General features: G+C 40.1%; 1 protein-coding gene across 1 annotated transcript in view; it reads right to left on the bottom strand.

Annotated features, from left to right (window-relative positions):
• Nucleotides 1-7,509: 7,509 nt before the first annotated feature.
• Nucleotides 7,510-21,087, bottom strand: part of hcn4 (hyperpolarization activated cyclic nucleotide-gated potassium channel 4) — an 86,036-nt gene continuing 72,458 nt past the window's right edge. Inside the window, exon 8 of the mRNA XM_004539641.4 lies at nucleotides 7,510-19,930. Within this exon, the coding sequence (XP_004539698.2) occupies nucleotides 17,664-19,930 (2,267 nt within the window). The 3' untranslated portion in view covers nucleotides 7,510-17,663. The remainder of the gene's footprint in view (nucleotides 19,931-21,087) is intronic.

Below are 21,087 nucleotides of genomic sequence, written 5' to 3' on the forward strand. Positions count from 1 at the left end.
GTAATAAGGTGAAGCAAATTAATTACTGGCAACAAAAGAATTACGGGATTTTAATAATAATGGATCGCATTAATATAGTGCTTTTTGAGACCCTCAAAGCGCTTTACAATTCATTCCCTCTCACATTCACACACTGGTGGAGGGAAGCTATAGTTGCAGCCACAGCTGCTTTGGGGCAGACTGACAGAAGTGAGGCTGCCATATCGCGCCATCGGCCCCTCTGGTCATGACCAGTAGGCGGTAGGTGAAGTGTCTTGCCCAAGGACACAACGACCAAGACTGTCCGAGCCGGGGCTCGAACCGGCAACCTTCTGATTACAAGACGAACTGCCAACTCTTGAGCCACGATCGCCGCTTTAATTTATACTTTGCCAAAGACTAAGAACTCTCAAAGAAAAAAATAGAAAATACTGTCCACCCCCAGACAAAGTTATAACTACAAGTTTATGTTAACAAAATGTTTTCCTCACAGAGTTTTGCAGAAACTAGTCTTAAAATCAAAGAAATGAACTACCTATTTGCATTGGTGGGTGGTTCACTTGTATTAAATTAAATCTACAATATAAAACAAGGAAGTAAATACTGCGCTCACAAATTTTTAAAGGTTTAATAAAAGGTAGCAAATAACACTACAGACATTGTTGGGGGACAGCATGCTAATTCAAATCATGAACTTTGTGGTGATCTTAAAGTCATGTGACCATTGTTGTCATGATCCTGGGTCCTTTTGACCCAGCATTTTGTGTTTTCTCTTCGATTTTGGTTCTGTTCTTCCTTTGTTTAGTGTTTACCCTGTTCTGCCCGTGTGTTCCTGTTTTATTGTGAAGGTCTGCGTCTTATGTGAGTGTTTTCAGTTTGCCTCCCTAGTCTCGTTATGTTAATCACTCCCAGCTGTGTTTCCCACCTGTGTGTAATCTCCCTGTGTTCTCTGAGTGTATTTAAGTTGTATTTTCTGTCTTAGTAATTGCTGGTTCGTCTGTGTTGTTTCCCCTCGGTCTCCCTGCGTCTCTCCGTATGTATTTCCCCGGACCTCTGCATCTTCGTTTCTGGTTTGTTTTGTTAGTTTTACCCAGTTTAGGTTTTCCTGTTTCACCTTCACCCACGCCATTGCTGTTTGTATTTTCTTTTGTTAAATAAACACTCACCTGCTCCAGAGCTGCTGCCCTTTGGGTCCTTTTCTACATTCCACACGGCTTGCCCCGGCAATCCGTGACAGTTGTGTGGTTCATTTTATCAAGATATGATCCATTTCTTTCAACGTTGGGAAAATTACTTTATTACAGCAGTTAAAAATTAAGTTAAACACAAGAAACATGTAACAAATAGCTTAAAGCAGCAGAATGGTAAAGCAGAATGGTATGTAGCTCAGCAAAACAGAATACAGTTTGACCAAACAAATGTGTGAAATAGGTTAATCAATTTAAATAAAAAATGAAGTAATAATGTGATGTAGAACAAAATAAAGAATTTCAAAATGAAAACAAAAACAAAGTTAAATGGCTTAATAAGTGTTGTAAAAACAGCATTAAAAATATCAGTAGAAAGTGTGGTGCAACAACACGGGTTAGTGTCAAGTGTTGTGAAAATACACTGTTAAAATTAAATAGATGCATAATGGCAGATGTATTGTTGCATGAGGTATAAAACGTTTCTTGCATCTGTCCTTGTCACAGCTTAGCTGAATCAGCCGGTAAAGTGGTGCAAATGTTGAATAACAGTTTGCTCAGTGACCACCGCAGCTTCAAACGTGTTTCATTGCAGATAGTTCTCAAGACTTCATTCTCTGAAAACCAAACTCACTCACAGGCAACAAATCCTGGCCCTATATTAAACAGAATGCCCTTAGCAATCCAATGACATTCACGGGGTTAGGTTAACTGTTGATTCTAAATTATTTGTTGGTATGACTGGCTGTCTGTCTCTATTTTGTTATCTCTGTAACAGATTGGTAAGCTGTCCAGGGTGGACCCTGCCGCTTGCCCTGTCATACGGTGCAGGTCCCCCCTGAGCCTGAATTGGATAAGTGGAAGAAAATGGATGGATGGTAACCTATAATCTCAGGGCTTCCCATTTTATTCAGTTGATATTGAATCATAAATGAGGTAATAGCTAGGAAAGAGGAAAACTAGAGGTCAAGAAAGAAAAACATTTAAGACTTGTGACTTTAACAATCATCACTAATTATCTAGATAACTGTCTAGATGTGTTTTGGTTGACGGGTTAAAAAAATTTTAAAAGAGAAGAAAAAATTGGATTAAACAAGGCTGTTCTGTAGTAGACAAAACATTTTTTGTCTCCTTGTCTGTATCATATAAACCTGAAGTAGTCACCCTGGGCGCAGATACACTCCATTGACTCCATTGATCACCCATCGCCTCACCAAGTCTTTTCTTTCCACCTCACGTCCTCCTCCTTCCTGCTCTATATCTGCTCTGGGTACTCTCCATCACCCCCTCCTGTAGCCCTCTTATCACCCACAAAGCACACACATTTGCACATACTGGCATATATACAGCCTTTGTGTCCTGGCAGACAAGAATGCACACACTCATAGACACAGCCAGAGAGGCGCAGTCACACATTTAAGCACACACACAAACACACACAAGATAATTTCCCCCACTCCTCCCTCCTGTTATTTGTGCTCTATTTTGCTCTGGGTGAGTTGGCGCCATACTGTAACTGTCGATTGAACCCACTGCTGTGAGCTATGTGGTTACAAACCTACACAGACAAATTCAGGCAATATAAATCTTGCACATTTTGCAAATAAAAATGATTCCCTGTGACACACCTGAGGAGGAAACATCAAAGCTCAGAAGGATCCTTTTCTTTTAATGAAAGTGAGTCATCCTTTACACAGCTGGTATTTGCCTCCTTCATGTCATATAAAGACACCTTATCAAATTGTTTGTGTTGTTAAAACTAACCAATTCATATAAGATCCTAAAAGTACATATTTACAGCACTTTTTTTGTTTTAAATGAGTGAAAGCTGTTGCGCTTTCCTCAGCTTTTTTGAAGTGTAGCTCTTCTCTGTTGACAACAGACTGACATAAATGGCACAACTTTGCAGTGCTGACAGGCAGAAGGAGAGAATCACCAAATGCCTGAATGATCCTCTCATCTCCTAGAGCGGCATGTGACTTGATTCTTTCTGAAGCCATATTGGCAATAGCACAGAAATAATTTCAAAGTGCCCTTTGCAGACGGCAGCCAAAAGAGGACCAGAGCTGGTCGATAGGAATGTCAATTAATAAGTAGGCATAATAATTTGACTGTGGAGCCATTGTAATAAACTTGGTTAACTTTGTGCACAGAATTTTTACCCACCTCTCATTCTTTTGTCTTGCCTCCGTTGCTTTTTTCTCACCGGCCCATTTTCTTTCGCCATCACGGCCCTCTTTTTGTGAATGTGCCATCAATTGTTCAGCAGTCTTTTAAGTCTCGCAGTGAGATCTATTTCTGATTCTTAAACACACCATGGGTGGCCAGTGACAGAGTTTTTTTTTAAAGTTTCATAACAAAAAAGAACTCATTCAACACAAGGCCTTTCAGGCTTCAGTGATACTAAAGGTAGCAATCACAGTTGATTTAGATATCAGAGAGTGCTGGTATATGTAACAGCTCTCCTGGGTTGTATGACATAACAATACAGGCCACTTAACAAAAGGAGGATGATTGCGTTCACCATGTGTGTCCCATCTGTTACCTGACAAATAAGAAACATTTTGTTCATGAATCTGTAGCTTGTCCCTATAACATGGCTACCTCACGAGAGGATAGACCCCCACCACCCCCACCACTACCACCAATAGCCAAGACATTCATTTGCAGGTGAGATGAAGGATGGAGGTCAGTGTGACATTTAGAACATTCACTTGCTTGAAATTGCTCCTCTTCTGTGTTCCTCTCAAGGAGTGATTTGACAAACCGGCTCTTCTGCAAAATTATAATTATGGCTGTCAGTAATGACACTTCAAACTATCATAATTATTCTGAACAATGGCAAGTCATGAACTGGTGTAATTAAGCCTTTCTAAATACATATGGTGGATAATTTGATCCTGGCTTCCCCAACTGTTCTACTTGAGTCTCACATCAAGATGACTTTGAGACACAATATGTTGTTCTGCTAAAATTTATCAGACGACATTTTGGTTTCCATGGTAACAAGAAAATAAACTCTATACGCATACACAAGGGCCACGTTTTTAAGATTTCTCTCAAGGGTGGAATGGGAGCCATTGCACAACACAAACCTACCAAAGCATGCAAGAGTCGAGATGTTCTATTCTGAAGCCTGAAAATGGTTTAGTACCTGGCCATTTACAGTTTCAATTTAAACACATAGCCAATAGTATAGTTACTGTGGTCTTTTTTTTCTCCTTAGTTCAAAGCTTGAACCTGGCAGCGAAATGCTCAAGGGCACAGGCTAATATGATAAACAGGGAACAGTGGTTTGCAGGCTTGGGGGTTGGGCTCTCTGCTTTTTACAGTTTGCCCTTGCCCTATGAAAAGTGAGCAATGGCAAAGCAAGGGATGGTTCGTCTACATAGCCAAGGGGAGGAAGAGGGACGTGAGGAAGGAAGTCCCCCACCCCCATCAAGTTTCACTGGGGTATAAGGAGACAGATGAGGAGGAGGTGGAGGAGGAGGATAGTGTTGCAGAGATCACCAGTCATGGAGGATTATAAATGATAAATATAAGGAAATAGTATTTTCCTCTCTTTCAAATGAGTTCCTCTGGGTTTCTTTTTAAACCATTATTTTTAGAATAGACAGGGGATTTATAAAATATGCAAGAGTCATCCACTGAACAACATTGCATGCTAATATAACCAGATTTCTCTGGTTTCTTTGTTAAATCCTGTGTGTGTTGTCGAGTTGAAATATCAGCTTATTGTTCCACATTTCAAAAACCACTGCTAAGCATCCCTCTCCTTTAAATTGAAAGCCAAAAATATCTACTAAAATATTTTACTGTCATGCGAGCAATCAGTTAAGCGGGGTAGGGGTCATATTTTGGAAATAAGAGATACCACATTTTGGAATTAATCTCTGCAATTCAATCTCAAGGACTGATTCAATAAACAGTATTTAAACAATTTATGAGCATTGCAAGATGGACTTAAGCCCTCGTAGTCAGAAATAGGCAGCTAACTCTGAGAGTGTCTAGAGAGGGGATTGGCTGTGCTTAGAAACAGACATTTAGGACAGACGGTTAGCAGATGGCAGGGTGACAACTTGAGCTAATGGTTCTTGTGTTGACATGGCTCAAGGCAGCACATCATCACATCAAAGTCCAACTCTCTCAGTTTCGATTAACACTCATCAGATGACCTGGAAAATGTTAAAAGCACGTGAATATTATTTTATATATTCCAGTGTAATTTATGCATGGAACATTAAAAGCTAGGAAAAATAAAATTGTGTTTAACACAATACAAGAATACCATTGTTACAAAGTGAAAACTAAAAGTATATCTTTACTTAAAAGTAGCTAATACCCTAATAGAGTCTTAATACTGAAGAATTAATATATTTTAAAGCTATTGTTACCTAACGAGCTTTCTTGCAGCTAATTTAGAAATGCAGTTTACTTTTTTCCATCGTTTGGATAGAAAGTTATCAAAGTCTGTGAGTCAATAATTCATCTCAACATTCACCGTGGTGCTAATTAAGTTTCACATGTCTTCTTCTGATGATGAAAAGCAATAGCTGACATAGAGAGATCATATTATCACCTTTTTATTTTTAATACAAACACACGCAGACTTTTCTCAACACCTTTCTCCACCTTTAAGTAGGGCACATATATCCCATTTCTGACCATAATGATATTGTAGGAGCATAATGAAGGAGTAAGCAGCAGACTGGGGGGTTTTTTAAGTTGGGTGATGGGGGTCAGGGGTTGTGATTGTGGTGGTGGGGGCATAATTGGCAGAGCAAGAGGTTGAGAGAGGACATCAGGTTGGCAACCTGTGGCCATCCTTCTGATGTTATCCATGCGTATGCTTTCATGAACCTAATCCCACGAGGCACAAACAAGCACACACACACAGATACACAGAGTCACGCACGTGCATGAGTACACACATCAGCACTGACACAAAAAGAAAACTTTCAGCCATGCGCATCAAAAGCTGGAGCATTGCAAAGTTGGCATTTGGACAGTATTTGCGAACAAACTGGCAGATGTCAAAAGGCTTTGACGGTAGGGTTTTAGCGGGGGGAAAAGCACTAATACGGATATGCTGTAGTTACTGTGTGTGTTTTTGAGTGCTGTGAGTCCTGGGCTGCCAAAAGCTATAGCCCCAAGCCAGCATGCTTGAGCATAATGCCGCAGTTCAGCATGAGTGTGAGAAGATATGGAAAGTAAAACTGTTCTCCTTCTCAGAAACAAACAAAAAAGTTTGTTGGGTTTGGAAAAACTTTAAAAAAGGATCTTTAAATGATAACACAGTTCTTGTGATATAGAAAGTGAGTTTTAGATTAAATGTGGTTGCACAGACTCTAGATGTTCAGGGCGCTCAAGTTTCATCCTTATGACCATCTGATATCGACCCTAATCCCCATGTCTTTCACACATGCCACTATTAAAATGTTTTAATTTATGTAAAAATCAAGATATGTGTTCTCTCTATTTCAGCACCAATGTCAATTTGAAAAGGGCTATCTGGCAAAAGAGGAAAAGAACTCAAGACAGATTTGTATACATTGCTTTAACCCTCAGGCTTGCAGGGTAATGGTAGGATTAATTACTGTTGAGTTTGACCCAAGGAGAACTAGAGCAGATTATCCCAGATACCGCAGAGGAAGGCTTTAGCGTTGTCTCTTCCCTCCATGATAGCAGAGTGACAGCCACCTCAACCGCTTGGATGCCACTATGCCCTCACTGATTTGGGCCATTGCACAAAATCACACAGCGATAGCATACAGTGGGCTCACGTGGCAACGGCAGCTATGCGGCATTTACACCCAGCAAAAGTGTGCGTTTTTGTCTCCGTTGGATGCCAAGCAGGCAACCATAAGCCAGCTCTTTCCTCTCACCAGGCAGGCATCAGAAGAGGAGAATAATGTGTAATTACAATAGACACTCTAAAACAAAGCCCTTCACTTTCGATGAGTTCCTCTTCTAGAAGGGAAGGTTACCTCAAGGGGGAATTCTAATGAAGCAGATGGCTGAGAGCTCACAGGGGCAGACGCCGACTGCCCTCCTTTTTACAGTCTGCCAACATTTTCAGGATTCTGAGGAGCTTCACCTGTCTCCTGACCGTTCTTTGTGTTCATCCGAGTGAAAGTGTGTGTGTGTGTGTGTGTGTGTGTGTGTGTGTGTGTGTGTGTGTGTGTGTGTGTGTGTGTGTGAAAGGCTTTTGCTTATTGACACATCTCACAAGAGGGAGGGAAAAAATAGCTGCTAAGGGATTTTGCGAATTACAATTGGGAGCATGCTGCATGTAATATACAAAAAGAGATATACAGAGAGAAAAAAAAACACTCAAAGCAGGTGTTCCTTATATTTTATTCTATACCGTTTTATTTCATCCAGTATATGTGCTTATCAACAGTTCACTCCTTTCACCGCCACACAATCTGCAAGCCACGGCTACTGTACGTGTGCTTGCTGTGTGGGTCAGCGCAATGTCCCGTAGCTACCTTTCACACCATACATTTACAGTTCCCAGTTCCCTTATTGCTTTTTTTCATAGTTCCCATGTTAAATGCAGAACAAAAAAGATATCCCTTGATCAATAGCAAAGCGATCAAAATACTGTCCTCCTCAAAAGGTTGTTAGTCCTCATAAGAAGTGTTGAATCAGTCACTGCCTTCGTGAAACAAAAAGGTTGAGCCTTCAGATAGAAAGACTTCGTCTGCAGCGTCGTGTAACGAAAATGTCCCACTCCTGCGCTGTACCAAAGTGTAGAGCTTATACAATGCAAAATTCCTTAAAAATCATGGACAGGTTATGAACTCTGTACAAACACACAATTTGGTGAACATTGCTTATCATAATCTGGCATGGAGTTGACATTACTTATTAAGTAGTCTAAAATAAATACAGAAATATAAATAGGTCCTATGGAAATAGCTGTATAACTAAGTAACTTGTCAACGTCATGATGCCAACATTAGATTAAATGGAGTTATAGTACTTCCACAAATGAAAGACAGCTTTAAGAGGCAGATTTTTCTTTTCTTTCTTTCTTTCTTTCTTTCTTTCTTTCTTTCTTTCTTTCTTTCTTTCTTTCTTTCTTTCTTAAATCTAAACCCTCGTCTCTCCCTTTTCTGTTTTGCCCACATTAATCCAGGGAGGAGCAGGCTCACTTTTGGCTTCAACACAGGATTTTCTGATGAGCTGCAACTAACAGAGAAACATATGCGACACATATTTTCCAAATCTAAGCTTCTAATTTGTATATTGTTGCATTACAGAAACAAGTCATATTTTGCAGATGAATCACTTTTAAAACTGCCTGAAAGAGTGTTTTTGTACCGACAGCTACAAAGAAGGTCTCCTGCCACGTCGCTGTACTGCGGCATTACCCTACAGAATCTGTCAGGTAATCTGTAGGTGTGTTAACCTATACGCACCCTGCTGTTCCTAAAATGGTTCATGTACAGGTTATACTGTCTAACAGCCTGCTTTGTGGTCAGAATAACCTTATAGTTCCTTTATTTCTTCTCACTAGAGAAGCAGCAAATGAGGTCAGTTTTATTAGATGCTACAATAAACAACTTTATATATATATATATATAAAGCATCATATATAGCCATCTTGTTATCATATCAAATGACTCCGTGCTACCCTGTCTTTTCAAACACCTGATTCTGGTGCTGGTGTGTGCAATATGATGAGCATTTATGGAAAGGTAGAAGGAATCTGCAGTCATGAATGAATAACGAGGGCCTTGGAAAAAAAAAAAAGTTCCTTTCTTTCCCTCGAGAAATTGCAGGTTCAATTCTGCTGCTGCTACATCTAATCCTCAATCACAGCAAATGATTTCATTAGTGTGCATTGCTTATTCACCAACCCATATTCATGGGCAGCACAAAGGGAGAAGGAGGCTGAGATTAACCAGTGGAATTGGAAATCCACCAAACAGAATCTGAGGTTGCTGCTGAACAGAAGCAAATATGAATTGTAAATGGTACAGAGATGCCGTGTGGAACTCCACCAAAGCTGGAGGTAAGAGAGGCGCAACTTACAAATCTGCTGGCCATTTCACAGCACATCTACTGTAAATAAGCAGGCCAAAAGTTATGAACATTTTTGTGTCAATAAAGTATTAAACATGTTTGTGCTATTTTATATTTATTATTGTGTTGACCTGCCCAAATAGTGTAGATGGAAATTAGCTAGTGGTTAAATCTGATGCAATTCCACTCTTCTCCTATGAGACTATTTTTGTGCATTATGCATTTGTACATTATGCTACAGAAAAACATTTTTCATGAAACCCTCCCTATAAAGACCAGGTATCCCTGACCTAGATTTGATTAAGTTATTCAGCATGAAAACAGACATGTCAGGCGCTTTTGTACTGTTTCCTCCATAGCTGGACTGGCCATCGGGCATACCGGGCATTTGCCCGGTGGGCCGCTGGCGATTTTTTGTTGTTATGGGCCGATGGATTTTTTTTTTTTTTTTTTTTTTTAGGAAGGGTATATATAATGAAAGGTGTTGGATTGGCCAATTGGTCATGATCGACTCTGGGCTGGACCAATTACAGCCGAGGAGGCCGGATGGACCCTCCCCCTTGTTTAGCAATCACGTGATTTTTGCGCATTGCATGCCGGGAACTCGTGGCAAAACAATCCAAGTACCGCATCAAATGCAAGCATTTGCAGCACCGCAAAACGTTCATTCTCCGGTTCCAATGCCTTCTTGTTTTTTCTTTGACGCACAAAAAAGGAATGTACAAAACAAAAGGAGAACAATGCTGGTCCGTACAAAGACAGACTCGACGAAAAGACAAAGAAAAGATACGAGGAAAAAATCAAAGGAGTGAAAGGGTCAGACCCTTACGAGCACACAGAGTGGACAAAAGACGTTAGCGTGCTGCCCAACTTTCACCACGCTCAGATTTATAATTATACGGTTCTTGGAGTGAGTGCATACACTCATGAAGTTTAGTAACTTCAGGTCACTGCAACAAGCCCAGGTACAGTTTACCGACGGATGGGTACAGGATCTTGAAATGCACCGTGTAGAACGAAAGACCATCGTACGAACAAAGGTAAGTTTACCAGTCTCACAAATCGTCGTCATAAATACACATTCGTTAACCGTTTATTAATAGGACCTTTGAGCTCAACGGTAATTAATTAGTAGTGGAAATAATTTCTGGTTCATTACAGAAATGTAGCAGTGACAATAATATTGTATGCTGTAATCACACTGGACAATTAGTGATACAAAACAACTGTTTTATCCTGTGAATAAAAGTATATGTTTTTGTCAATGTACCATGGTAATAACAGAAGCGAAACGCAATATTGTGTCAGGACAATTCACTATTTATGCACAATAAATAAAGGAGCATAGCGCGACAATTTCTGTTCAGCGCCAGACTTGCTTGTAACCTATATCACCAATTATGTTAAGAAAAATGACGTATTAACTACTACAAAACTCTGACCTTTGTGGGAATGCTTGGAGCAGACTAACATGTGAGCTGGAGTGTTCTGGGACGTTATATTTGGTATATCCAGACCATCCGTGGCTCTTACTTCGGAAACATGGCTTAAAAAATTTCTCTTCAACGACATAATCCGATAAAAAAAAACGATCTCTTTACCCGTCGGCTTCCCGTGGCTGTCATGCGACCGGCTATTGCAGTTAATAATACAACAGCTTCTTGCCATTTTTTGGGTTTCTTTTTATCGCTGTGTAACTGAGTTCAATTGAAAGCCTGCGTGCGCTAGTACCTCTTGCCACAAGTTCCCAGAACCCTTGGTTTTACCCCTGAATGACGTCACATTTTCAATCTTTATCCTGGTGGGCCGGTCTCCAGTCAAAATGCCCGGGCCGATTTTTTGTCCCAGTCCAGCCTTGGTTTCCTCTATACAGATTTCTGAAAAACTAGCTCCAAGAGTTTGTACAGAAAGATGGCAGATGTTGTGACGCTTCATCTGCCCCTTCATTGCTGTTTTCTCTATTGCTCTCAAACAGCCATTTTCTTCCCATGTTTGGATGGGTGACACAGGGAGACATAATGAAAATAGGTCTCTGCATGAGCGAGTGAGTCACCGTTGTTTTTCTTTATTCGCCTCAAACGACACAAAGTTTCAAAGCCTTCTAATCTAATTCCCAGACGATTCCTCTAAGAAAAAAAAAACACTGCCTCTATACTACACTATGCTACAGATGCAGCAAAAAGTCTAGCAGGATGGAAACAGAAAATCCCCTTGAAGAATAAACATCGCTGTCAGGTGAAAATCTTGTTACTCTAGTTTTGGCTATTTTCATACCTTTAGTCTGAATGAAGGATTAGATGAATGAAGCTAAACATATTTTGTGACCATAAGGATAATGAACCTCCTCGTCATTTACATTACATAATTCAAGCCAGAAGATGATTAATCAATAGCTAATTTTCTTTTACTTCACAGTAATCAGCAGTTTTCAAACCAACTTTAATAGACTCAGTTAAAAACAAACCCAGACTCTTCTTTAACCAGTTATCTGTGATAATGGAACAGACTGAGTTAGCCAATTTGTCAGTCCCTCCACAGTGTTTACCTCTCCATACAATCTAGGACCCATGTCCCACTCATGTCTGACAGCACCTCTGGCTATCAACTCTGCCTTGTAACTGAGGGGCACACTGTCTTGCATGTGCACTCACTCACACCGCTCAAAACTTTCTCTCATTTTCTCCTAATCAATGTTGAAAAACATCCACTAGCGCTCTACAATCACAAAGTGGGGGCAAGTAACCCATCAACATGAGTACCACATGGGGTGCCTGTCGGACTACTTGTCTTCCCTGTGGCTAAGTGTCCAACTATGTCATTCCTGCAGTGCATCAATGCCGCCTCACATCTACACCTTTGTCTTGCAGGCAGGCTTCAAACTATCCTCCAACTCTATACCTTAATAAGGTCATATTGTGAGAAAAAATGGGGAACTTTTTCCTGATGTTGGAGGCACAGTAGCCTGTCTGACTTTATGATGGAAACAGGTACAGAACAATTGTGGTTTTAAATGCCTACACAATCAGATAATCAATATCCCCGATGTGAAACATTTCTGTGTCTTTATTATTGTGATTTTGTTCCAGAGCTCTGTTTCCTTCTCCTTGAGCCATGAAGCCAATATAAATGTTTTAGAGCCATTCAGATAGCTGTTTACTGCTAATGAAAAAAGGTGTTAGATGTGGGAGAGGTGAACAAAGCACTGCTATAACCATTAGTAACCCAGTCTGTCTGTCTAGAGCAAGAAGACTCTTATTTTTAAACATTAAAAAAATTCATTATATTGGTTTAAATACATTGCTGTAATGATTAACGCTACGTTCTCTGTGATGCCCCTCCCCAGTCTGTCTCTATCTAACACAATATCACTCGATTATATTCCACATTTACTAGCCCCAAAGTCCCTTTGGGCTGATGATGGAAAAATATTCATTAGTCATAGTGTTTCCCATAATTCTTAAGAGGTTATAGATAAGTGAAACACATACATACTCAGTGAATGCATACTTGCAAAATAATAAAATAATAATAACAATAACTTGTTCTAATATTGTGAGTCAAACACAAAAAGAAATGTGCTTAATTCCTAATTATAAAAGTGGTTAAAACTGCTGTGGCTGGGCAGGTTGGTCGTAAAATTTGCTCAACATTTTCAACAACATGAAATGTAATTTTTTTAAAATTGGAAATCCAAAATAGTTAATTTTTTTGGAAAATGAGAATACGATCTAATGGACATGAGCATGTCAGTAAATGTGCATTTGTGCAACTGCGTGTCATGCCATGTGTACTGCTATACATTATGAGTATAACTTTACATGACTGTAATGAGGGGAGGGCATGGTAGCTTTGTATGTGCGTGACTCCTGGATAGTATTTGAGGGTCAAGGGATTACAGACATGTCTTGTTAAATTAGACTGCAGTGGCTGACTGCTGTGACTTAGTTAAGGACTCAGCTGTCTCGGTGGAACCTGGGTCTGCCTTTGTGATGAGCTACAGACAAACATGTAGAAACATATCACTGATCCTCCCCTTTGAGAGTTTCATGATACCTTACTCTGCTGTGTATATCGTTTTTTAACCACTTGAAGGCTCCCTTTAGTGCCAACAGATTTTGAAAGCATACTTTTATTCAAACAGACTCTGATACGTGCTTTTTGACTGAACACTAGTAAAAAAAAAAACTAAATTATCTAATCGTTACTTATCATAGATGATCATGTGAAAAGTAACAATATCCCATTATACTTTTTAAAAAAGTTTTCAACAAGCAAAAAACTGTTGCTTTTTGAGACGCTGCTTAATAATAATTCTAGTAAATAAAATAAAATTGAGGCATTTAATTGCCATTTTCTCAGCCATTTCATTTAAATAAAATAAACAAAGAAAAATAAGAATACCAAAATCAAAATTTTGAAAAAAGTAAGTACATCACTTATGTACCCTTCAAATCCATGAAATGGGAATCAGGTGTTCAGGATACTCTGATAATTACAAACTCTTTAGGAAGTGACAGGTTGAAATTGTCTCACTTAAACCTGTGACATAAGATCCGGTCTTCATTTACTTTCCACGTGTGTAGTGTTGTTGTATCAATATCTGAAAAGCTCTCTAAGAGCTCTAAGAAATATTGTAAAAATATTTCCAAAACAATCTGAAATAAATAATTCCACTGTAAGCTAAATTACTTATAAGTAATAATATACTTTAAATGACTACTAATTTGTCTATTAATTGTTCCCCAGAGAATTCAGCCAATCAGCAGATCATTTGATGAGATCTCATCAAAGGATCTGCAGTTAGCTTTGTTATCTGCTGGTGTCTGCTCAACCGGAAGCCACTAAGTAAGATACGAAACCCAAGTTGCTCTCTGATACATCGATCATCTTGCTTGTAAAGTGCTTGTGTGAATGGGGGAATGAGACATGTTGTATAAAGCTCAGCTGGAGTAGAAACACTGAATACAAAAAAATTATTTATTTCCCATTTACCATAATTTGTCCTTTGTCAAACTCAGTCAAATCCTCATGCTTGCTGATTTTTTCCTGCTTCTGAACTTTGAGGACAACATTTTCATTTGCTCCCTAATATAGCCCACCCACTAATTCACTTCACCTGTCAGTATGTCACAATGTTATTGTCTGTATATGCAAAGACCAGGCCTTTTGGAATAATGTGCTCAGGAAAAGAGAAATCAAATATTATTCTTTTTGTAATAATATTAATACGCATGTTTGACACAGATCAGAATCAAGTTTTCAGGAGCAAAAAAACCTTATTGTCAGTGAATGAATCACCAAATTGTGTGTTTAGAGGGAATTTGCTGCCTGACTGCAGATTTTACAGTCATTCATCCCACTATGAATTCTGCATTATATTGAAGAGTGCCTAAAGACAATGAAAGGCTGTCTGAAGTTTCACACTAGTAGTATACACATTAGGAGATGCAACAAGGAATGGCTCAAATAAAGAAAAAGGGGTAGTTATGGAATGGCTTAGTCGTAGCTCAGATTTGAATCCTGTTGAAAGATTGGGAGTGAAATAGGAAGCACATAGAAGAAAAACATCAAACATCTTGAAATTAATAGAATTTTATGTTATTTATGCTTAAAATTACTTTAAAAAAGTGCAAAATGGCTTTAGAATTGTAGTTACTTTTTCCACAAGACTATTACATCAACTGACACATTTGTTGAATAAATAATTGCAAACGTACATAAGCATACTTTTGATCCTATTTGATGCACTAAGAGCCAGGTCCTGTTAATCAAATGTATTTGATTAATGCATCATATAAGTATGACCACCTTTACAACAGCACAAGTTTTAGCAGTTTCCTGGTCTTCATTCAGGTGTGTGTTAACACAATGCTACAGTCTTCACAGGAATGGATGTCCTATTAAATTCACCCCAAGGACAGGCCTTGGAATGTTCAGAGAAGCTGACAAAAAATACAAAAATAAAACAAGAGCTGCAGCTCAGACTCTACAGGCCTCAGTTAGCATGTCAAATGTCAAAGTTTATGACAGTACAATTGGAAGGGTTGCCAGGAGAAAGCCTCTTCTCTCTACAAAGAACATGGCAACACAAAACGTAAGACTTCTGGAACAATGTCCTTGAAGAACAAAAAACACCACAGTGGAGATGTTTACCTATAATGCACAGCACCACGTTTGGTGAAAACCAAACACAGCATATCAGCTCAAACATGTCATACCAACTGTCAAGCATAGTAGTGGAGGGGTGACTTGCATTTGTTTTGCTACCTACAGCAGACCTGGGCACCTTGCAGTTATTGAATTGACTATGAACTCCTCTGTGGACCAAAGTATTTTAGAGTCAAATGTGAAACCATCTGTCCAACAGCTAAAACTTGGCTAAAACTGGGTCATGTAACAGGACAATAATCTCAAACACAGCAGCGAATCTACAACAGAATGACCGAAAAACAAAAGAATCAAGGTGTTGCAATGGTGTGGTCAAAATCCATACTTCAACCTGGTTGAAATGCTGTGTCTTAAGATCTTAGGATGAATGCTCACAAACCTTAATGAACTGTAGCAACATTGCAAAGAGGAGTGGGCCAAATTTCCTCTATAACGAAGTGAGAGACCAATAAATTCATGTGGAAAATGATTACTTGAAGTTGCTGATAAAAGCTGCTGATTCCACAAGCTATTAAATCAATGAGTGTACTCGTTTTCACTTATATATGTATGTGTGTGTGTGTGTGTGTGTGTGTGTGTGTGTGTGTGTGTGTGTGTGTGTGTGTGTGTGTGTGTGTGTGTGTGTGTGTGCGCGTGCGTGTGTGTGTCAAAATCTCTCTTATCTTTACTTGTTAAGTAATCTATGTATTGGAGATTATATTGCAATTGTACAATTTTTCTCAGGTTTACTTTGGCAATGTAGTTATGCATCAATATTTTAAGGAACACATGCAGAGGAGTAATCTGTTTTAGAGAACCTAACTGAGTAACACATCCAATAACCTCACAAACAATTTAGCAAGTACTTATTCTGTGTCTTGGTAAAGGACACTTTGGCAGTAGAAATGGCTGCTGCTGCTGCTGCTGGAAACATCTGTCAAAGATATTGAATCCATGACCTTTTCAGTGGTGGAACAGTCTCTTAACCCCCTGGAGCATTGTGCCTTCAGTTAATCTACAATAGCAAAAGTACTTACTTACATTCAACTTCATCTCCAACTCAGCAGTAGCTTTCAAAAATGTCTTTGTTGACAGCATATAACAACTAAAATAGAAGTAATTAAATATCAAGGTGTATTCTAGTTTCCAGCATTTTTCAAATACTTCAGATTGTGTACTGAATATACTGTTTTTCCTACATGAAAGTCTAGTTTGTGGGATATTAAACATCTGGCTATTTTTTACTTTAAATTGTTTGCGTGCTACACAGTGCATCATACACGCTAATGGAAGTCCTAGTTTTTGTGTAAAAAGGCTCTGATGATCATTCTAGGAAAAAGTTTTGCTTTGCATCTGACTGTTCCACTGATTCACACATATTAGCACTAACACTCAGACATTAACAGTTGCTCACAGTCAGGGGAAAAAATATGCTTTCACATGCTTTCTACACACATTAGCAACATGAGCTTGGAAGACAAAGTGAGCTTGTTAGGACATGATTGAGGACTCTGCAGAAAGCCAGTCACTCACATACTGTTATGTCTCAATATTTAGACGGAGGGGAGCTCGCTGAACCCCTGTACCCCTGCTTCAAAAACAGTAGTAATTTGAGAAAGTGGTAGAAAGCAAGGATAATGGGTCAAGAAGTGGTGAAGTATTATCCCACAGGAAAAGTCTTTTTGGTTTCCTAAAATCTCTTCTCCATCCCTCAAGGTTTTGAAAAGATTATACAGAGAATAAATAAGTACAATCTAATAGATACATTTAAGGATCAACAATATGTGATCCTAAATGAGATAATACAAGAGTCAGTCTGTCTCAAAGCATGTTTTTTCGCTAAAAATGTAGATAATTTTTAAACACACACACGCAAAAAAAAGAAAGAAAGACAAAAACATTGATACATGCAGGTGTTAGTGCATAGGTTCCTGCAGAAAACGAGTATTATTGGGTAGTCCATTGAATCACCTAAACATCACAACATGAATTTGGCATAGTTATAGAAATAAATAAAATGACTGTCTTTTAAATGGAGATCATTTTCACACCCTCCTAGTCCCTTGATTAACTTATCATTTAAATATAACTCTATCTATATACACAGTATCAATGAATAATAAAAGGAAAAAGCATAAATCAAACAAAGTGTACTATAGAGCTCTGAGTTGCCCTATGAAGTGTCTTTTAAATCACAGTAAATGTAAAATCTTGGTAAAAATAAAGTGAAAAATAGTCTGAAGACAGAAAAGAATGCCACAAATGGAGATCATTTGTGTTTTAGTTCAAAGGAGCACAGGAGGGTGTGATCAATCCTCACAAATTTGAAGGGAGTTTAGAGCGGACAGACTGAGGTTCTAGATCAGATGAAAAGGCAGCAGAGTCCCTCCGTAAAGACAAGGCTGGTGAGGCCCCGGAGGAATAAGTCTGGTGAGGGTGCCCCGGAGACATCTGGATTGGAGGAGTCATGTGCCCTGGCACTGAGCTACAGGGTTTGGGTACAAGAGTAGGAGAGGAAAATGGAGAAGGGTAATACCCAGTTTCTATTGAAGAGCAAGGAGTTTGGTGGCTTAAGACCTGGGCCACCTCCTGGGGCAGGGATGAATGGGAGCTAGATAAAAGCTTTAGGTCCTCAGAAAAACGTCCCAGAGGGGAATCTCTTCCTGTACTTTGTGGCTGGCTTGGAAGCTGTGAAGGAAAACAAGTTTGAGGCATGAGCAAAGAACTGTGGGATCCTGTGACACTAGAAGGGTCACTGTAGTGGAAAGTCCTGCCTGCCACAGGGCTTTGAACAGTGGGACTGGGTGCGACTGGAGTAAGGCAGGGTGAGGCGTTTGCTGAACCATACTGGGCCAGAGAAGCCAATGCAGACCTTTCCAGTGACATCTGGTGAGGTAAGCAGCCAGACTGGAGGCCTGCCAGGCTAGAATGGCTGAGGGAAGATGGGGAGCCCTCAGCAGGCTGCTGACTGTGCTGTCCTCTACCAGAGGATGGGGAACCTTGTGGAGGGGACTGGAAAAGGTTTAATCCACTGGTAGTCCTGCCTCCTCCAGCAAACTGCTGCAGAGGAGCCACCTGAGGAGGCTTGGCAGGTGGTTGGTTTTGGGGAAGCTGACCAGATAGAGAATTATTAGATATAGGGCTCTGACAGCGAGAGGAACTAATAAGCCCAGAAGTAATTCCTCCAAGAGAACAAGCTGTAGATCCTGCTATATGGCTTCCAATTGTGCCACTTACTGCTCTGCCTATATGTCCTCCAGTCACTCCTCCAACTGTCCCACTTGAACCTCCACCTAAATGGCTAGTTGTTGATCCACCAGAAGTCCTCCCCATTGATCCGCCAGAATTTCCTTGTGTTGAATCACAAGAAAATCCTCCAAATGTTCCCCCTGAGGCTCCACCATAAACCAGTCCCACTGATCCATCAGAAGCCCGTCCCAGGGATCCTCCAGTGGTAGTCACTGCCAGTGATTCTCCAGAAGTTCCACTGACTGACCCCCCGGAAGCTATTACCAGTGATCCTCTGGAAGTCCCCCCAATTGATCTCTTTGCCGTATCAGTTATGGGCCCACATGTATTGGGTACCACCAATCCACCTGATAACCTGCTACAAACAGTTTCCACTGCTCCCTCAGATACTCCTACCTTGGTTTCCCCTGAGATCCCTCCTACTGATCCACCATTAGCTCCTCCCAACCCAGAGTGCCCACCAGAAGTCACTTCTAACAACCCAGTTGTATAGTCCTCTCCCGCCCAGGAAGTGTCCCCACCAGTGGCCCCTTCCACAAAACCTCCAACTGCTCCACCTAAAGTCCATCCCGTAGCACCACCACAAGCTCCAGCTAAACTTCCACTTAGTCCTGACCCTGTGCTTCCACCTATAGATCCTTGGTGAAAGAGGTTTGAGAGAGGTGGTGTACCAGAGCGGAAGGATTTTTGATTTTGTGGTTGAGGGTGCAGCTGGGCCGTACTAGATGAAGGTGAACCAGAAGATGAAAACTGACCAAACGGGAACACGGAGGTTGCTCCTCCACTGGACACAGGCCCAGACCTGCAAGGTCCGCGTTGTATTCCGCTACCTGAAGCATGCTGGCTTGAACTAGTTGCCCCTGAACCTGATGTAATTTGCTGGGCCCGGAAAGACGCCAGCAATGGCATGTCTATCCCAGTTTGCAGCTTAGAAGGTGTGCTAGAAGGAGAGTCCCCAGCAGAGCCAGGTGATGTGGATGAAGGAACAAATGTGTGAAACTTTTTAAGTCGGCTAGGAGGGTCCTTCAGGGAACCGAGGACAGAAACTGGAGGTCTGAAGAGCGTTGATGGGAGGTGGGGATGGTGTGTCAGGGCTATGGCTACAGAGGTGGTGGCAGCTGCTGCCTGGAGAGGTGCTTGGATGAGTGGGGCCCAGATGACAGGGGTAGGTGAGGGCGGTGTCTGTGGTGGAGCGTTCTGCATGAGGTGGGCACAGTGGGCCATGTCCCTGTCATGCTGCACAATCTGCTGGATGATCTCATTCTCCTGGTAGTTGAGTACACCAGAGCTGAGGTCGTGTTGCACCTTGTGCTGCAGGATGGAGTTTTTCTTGCCTTTAAGAGCGCATGTCCATGCACACACAAAGACAGACACACAGAAAACAAGAGTGAAAAGTAAGAGAAGAAAGAATATTCCAAAAACCCTTTCTAAAAGAAGAAGCTAGCATAATAACAGGTATGAACGAAAAGGATAAACATTAGATTAGCTTTTAGTGTGATTCCATAAGTAAAAAGGGGAAATCGTAAAACAACCATTGTGTCATAATATTTTGGTGAACAATATTTTGGTGACATGCTTGATACAAAATAAACACTGTAAAAAAGAAAAAAGAAAAAAAGACAATAAACCTGGAGGTATCCCTCTCAGAGGGAGTGTGTAATTGATTCGTTTTTGTTTTTCAGTTTGTTAGCATTCTTGTCCATAGTTTTCAAGATATCATTTTCAAATTTTGTGTGACGGTAGATACCAATAGCAGCTCGAACTGAGTTAACTGTGATGAAAATCAGGTCAAAGTCAAGGTCACACCAAATGTGAAAATTAATAAAAACTTAAAAAATTTTTTTTAATGGATTCCCTTAAAACTTCACAATAACATACTAGGCCTTGGGGGACATGAGTGCCTAGGTTGGCTAAACATTTGACCTTGACCTTCATTGTTAGAGCCAAGGTCAAAGTTGACCTTGAAACTTTTTCTCCAGAAACCATACCAGGTTATATATCATACAATCCTGATCAAAATTTTAAGACCACTTGAAAAATGGCAAAACATCATATTTTGCATGTTTCAGCCTGTTTCAGTTTAAGCGCTGTTTTCAATAAATTGCATGTTTAAAAAAACGTTTTGTCTCACATTTCTTCTTGTTGCATGTTGAAGCTCTACTTGGAACCTTGTTAAGATCCAAACACGCAAAATATGATTTTTTTTGCCATTTTTCAAGTGGTCTTTTGATCGGAACTGTATGAAAGAGCATGAGGAGAACACATATTTTATTTTTTTTAAATATTATGTCCTAAGGCATCACAATGATGCCATAACAGGCTAACTATATAGCCTTTATTAAAGTCCTTGTCCTTCGGAGGGAGTTGTGCTCTCTGAGTGCTCTTGTTCTAAAATGCAACATCTATGCAACAAAAAAATTTATGTGGAAAAAATATTAATACTAAATCTGAAATTCCATTTTAGAATAACAATTATCCTGTGTTCATTTGT

Source organism: Maylandia zebra, linkage group LG1 (genome assembly GCF_041146795.1).
Source record: "Maylandia zebra isolate NMK-2024a linkage group LG1, Mzebra_GT3a, whole genome shotgun sequence".
Taxonomy (NCBI): Eukaryota; Metazoa; Chordata; class Actinopteri; order Cichliformes; family Cichlidae; genus Maylandia; species Maylandia zebra.